At 42.2% G+C, this 3,857-nt stretch overlaps 1 protein-coding gene across 1 annotated transcript in view; it reads left to right on the forward strand.

The window, feature by feature from the left end:
• The window catches only part of Tubgcp5 (tubulin gamma complex associated protein 5), a 39,429-nt gene that overhangs the window by 26,445 nt on the left and 9,127 nt on the right, over window positions 1-3,857 (forward strand). Inside the window, exons 15-17 of the mRNA XM_021219736.2 lie at window positions 119-301; window positions 3,009-3,093; window positions 3,212-3,332. Of these exons, the coding sequence (XP_021075395.1) occupies window positions 119-301; window positions 3,009-3,093; window positions 3,212-3,332 (389 nt within the window). The remainder of the gene's footprint in view (window positions 1-118; window positions 302-3,008; window positions 3,094-3,211; window positions 3,333-3,857) is intronic.

The raw sequence follows: 3,857 nt of genomic DNA on the forward strand, positions 1-3,857 counted from the left end.
TGAAGTATCCACAAATGTTCATCCTTCTTGATTTTCTTCTGTTTTCCATAATGTGTCTTGGATATTCCAAGTTTCTGGGCTAATATCCGCTTATCAGTGGTCTTCTCTCTTTTTCAAGGCTGGTGGAGTACTTGCAGGCCATGAGGAATTTTTTCTTAATGGAAGGTGGAGACACCATGTATGACTTCTATACTTCAATTTTTGATAAAATAAGAGAAAAGGAAACCTGGCAGAATGTGTCTTTTCTTAATGTGCAGCTCCAAGAAGCAGTAGGACAACGCTATCCTGAAGATAGTTTACGGTAACAAACCAAGAAATCATTTATGGATTTTTACATATGATTAATGTTACTTTTTGTCCTTATGACCAAAATACCTAATAAGAAGCTACGTAAAGGTGGGTGCATTTTGGCTCACAGACTGAAAGACTTGTGTATGTCCTAGCAGGGAGGATGTAGTTAGGCAGAGCAGTTAACACCTTGTCAGAGGGACGCTAGTAGTTCAATAGGAAGTAGGATAGGAAACAGCTCCAGGAATACCACAGTCCCAAGGGCCCCTCAGGAAACTGCTTATTCCAGCTTAGCCCACTTCCTACATTTTCAGAACTTCCCAAAACAGCTCTAGTGTTCAAATCATGCATATATAGAAGACAGTACATATTCAGACCACACCACATATGTTGTCATATTCACAGTAACCGTACAAATTATTTTGCAAATTAAAAAATGAAAGCTGAGCCAGGCAGTGATAGAGTATACCTTTGATGCCAGCACTGGGAGGCAGAGGTAGGTGGATATCTGAGTTGGAGGCCAGCCTGGTCTACAGAGTATGTTTCAGGACAGCCAGGAAAAAAAGAAAAGAAAAAAAAAATGAAAATCAAAGCTGAGATATGATGGTATATTCTTATGCCAGGTATTTAAGGTCTGAGACAAGGAACTCATCTGAGTCTTGGAATTTGGGGCCAGCCTTTATCTCCAGACAAAACACAAAGGAAAGGCTAAGGATGGTTCAGTGGATAAAGAACTTGCCATACAAGCATGAGGACCATAGTTTGGATCCTTAGCACCCATATAAAAAAGCATATTGGCATGACAGTCCATCTGTAATCCCAGCACTTTGGAGGAATCAGGTGGTGGGGATGTGTCTGGTGAAAGCTGTCTTAACAAAACTCAGGTTCAATGAGAGCCCTGCCTCAGTGAATCAAGTGAAGAGTACTAACCTCAGACCTATACACAGACACACACAGATACACAAACACATTGCACACACCACACACATGCACCTCCTATGCACCAAAAAAGAAAGAAGAGGAAGGGGTAAGTTAGCAGCAGCTGATATGTAAGTGGTAAGACTTCTGAGTGAGAGATCAGCAGATCAAGGCCAACCAGCTTGTCGAGTAAGATGGCGTCTATGATGATTCTTGTTTTAAGTCCCTATGTATCAGTATTACTAACTTTTATCAGCCCTGCCTCCTTGAAGGCATCCATTGCCTCTCTGGCAGGCCAGGTTCTCCTAAAGACTCAGCCTTACTCTCCCACCACAAGGGTTGATACCCATCCCTCATACTCAGGCCCCTTTGTGTGCCTCAGACCAGACAGAAAAGGAACTTTCACTTTCAGGCTTCATTTTTCCCAGCCTCCTGTCTTACACATTTCCAGGCCATGTTCTCTCTTCTGCTGCATTTCACATGTTTTTCCTTCCCCAGTGCTGTTCTTCCTCACCCCAGGCCTCCTTTAGTGGTGCGCTCTTCCACTCACGACCTGCCAGTCAGTTTGTCTACTCAGTAGTGCACCGTGTGCCTTCTGTACCATGAAAGCAGCTCTACAGATCTGCTCTGGAGGCAGGAGAGTAGATTCTGTCATCTGCGTAGTAAGCACTTCAGTGAATGTTGACCTAAGAAACTGCTACAAACTAAAATAGCTTCATCTAGTCCCTGTGCCGTGGCAGTGAGTTGGCTAGTTCATGTTACTCATACACGGCCCTCACCTCTTCCTTCCTCAGATGCCTGATTTTAAACCTTCCATGGTTTGCACCCAGGTTATCAACTGTAGCAAGATCACTATCAGGACCTGCAAATCACATGAGAAAAAGGACAACAGTTGCTAGCACATGGATCACATTTCCCTGTTCTGTTTTGCTTTCTTTCTTGGGAAAGGAGTGCATAGCTAGAGCAGTACACAGCACCTGCAACAGAAGCAGACCCCACTGTCCAAAGCCTAGAGAGGCACAGCGGAGCAGTTCTGGTCTTGCCCACAGTGCTTAAATGTAAAGCTTAGTCTTTCTAACCTGGCTTTGACCAGAATTAAGTTCCCAGCCTATTCTCAAAGTTTGTTTTTTAATTCTAATTCCCTTCTAACATTGTCAGGTATTTTTAATAACAAAACTCATCATTTTAAATTGGTTGTTGGGGCACACACAGCTGTAATCCCAGCACTACAAAGGTAGAGTCATAGAGATCTCAAGTTAAAAACCATTCTCCAATACCTAGTGAGAAACTATCTCAGGAACTGGACATGTTGGCACAGTCATTGGGAGGCTGAGGCAGGGAGGTCACCTCGAGTTCCAAGTCATACGCATACCAAGACCTTGTCTCAAAAAAACCAAAATTGCTGGTTGAGGTAGCGTATATCTGTAATTCTAACACTCAGACGGCTGGGGAAGGAGGATTGCCATGTATTTGAGGCAAGCCTGGACTGTACAGTGAGACCCTGTCTCAAAAGTTGGGGTAGGGATGAGAAGGCTCAAAAACAACTACTACTCGCTTCTAAAAGCAAGTCCCTATTCTGAGGTGTATGCCAGACAGTGTGAGTTAATTAACATGTTTGTAGTATGAGGACTGTTGCAGGGTGGGTGGGATGGTTGTGTGGTACCATTACTGTTAGGACCTCAGTCACAGTAGCTAAGTGTTGTACCACTGAGGGCCGCTCCCTGCCCATGAACCCTTCTATAAGACTATTTTTATGTGAACATAGATTTATCACAAACTAAAATGGAAACTTCTTTATTTAGTTTATCTATATCTTTTGAAAATGTTGATACAACTAAGAAGAAACTACCCGTTCATATCTTAGATGGTCTTACCCTAAGCTACAAGGTAAGCACTAACCATTTTTTTTAATAAAAATTGTTTTTTTTTTTTTTTAGTAAAATTAAGGTATGTAAGTAATACTGTGTTTTGGTTTTTCTGTTTTGTTTTGGCTTGGTTTCTGTAGGTCCCATGGCCCGTGGACATTGTTATAAGTGTAGAATGTCAAAAAATTTATAATCAGGTGTTCCTTCTCCTATTGCAAATAAAATGGGCAAAATACAGCCTGGATGTTCTACTATTTGGTGGTAAGACTTGATTTCAATAAATTAACTAATTTGATTTTGGTCCTGGAAAGTGTTTTTATAAGTTGCCTTAGTCAGGGCTTTATTGCTGTAAAGAGACACCATGACCACATTCAACTCATATTTGGGGCTAGCTTACAGTTTCAGAGGTTTACGTCTTGATCCAAAGGCAGCAGAAAAAGACTCTGTCTCGCTGGGCAGACTTGAGCTTATGAGACCAAAAAGCCCACCCCAGTTCCTCCAACAAGGCCACATATACTTCAACAAGGCCACACCTCTTAATAGTGCCACTTCTTATGGCCAAGCATTAAAATATGAATCCATGGGGCCATTCATATTCAAACCAGCCCATAGGTTTTCATTATTTTTTATATGTAAACAAGCGTATAACTGGCACAGATATATGACAGCAGTGTTAACAATTCCCAACTATGCCAGGCAGTGGTAACGCACGCCTTTAATCTCAGCACTTGGAAGCAGAGGCAAGCGAATTTCTGAGTTTGAGGACAGCCAGGGCTACACAGAGAA

Source organism: Mus pahari, chromosome 1, assembly GCF_900095145.1.
Source record: "Mus pahari chromosome 1, PAHARI_EIJ_v1.1, whole genome shotgun sequence".
NCBI lineage: Eukaryota > Metazoa > Chordata > Mammalia > Rodentia > Muridae > Mus > Mus pahari.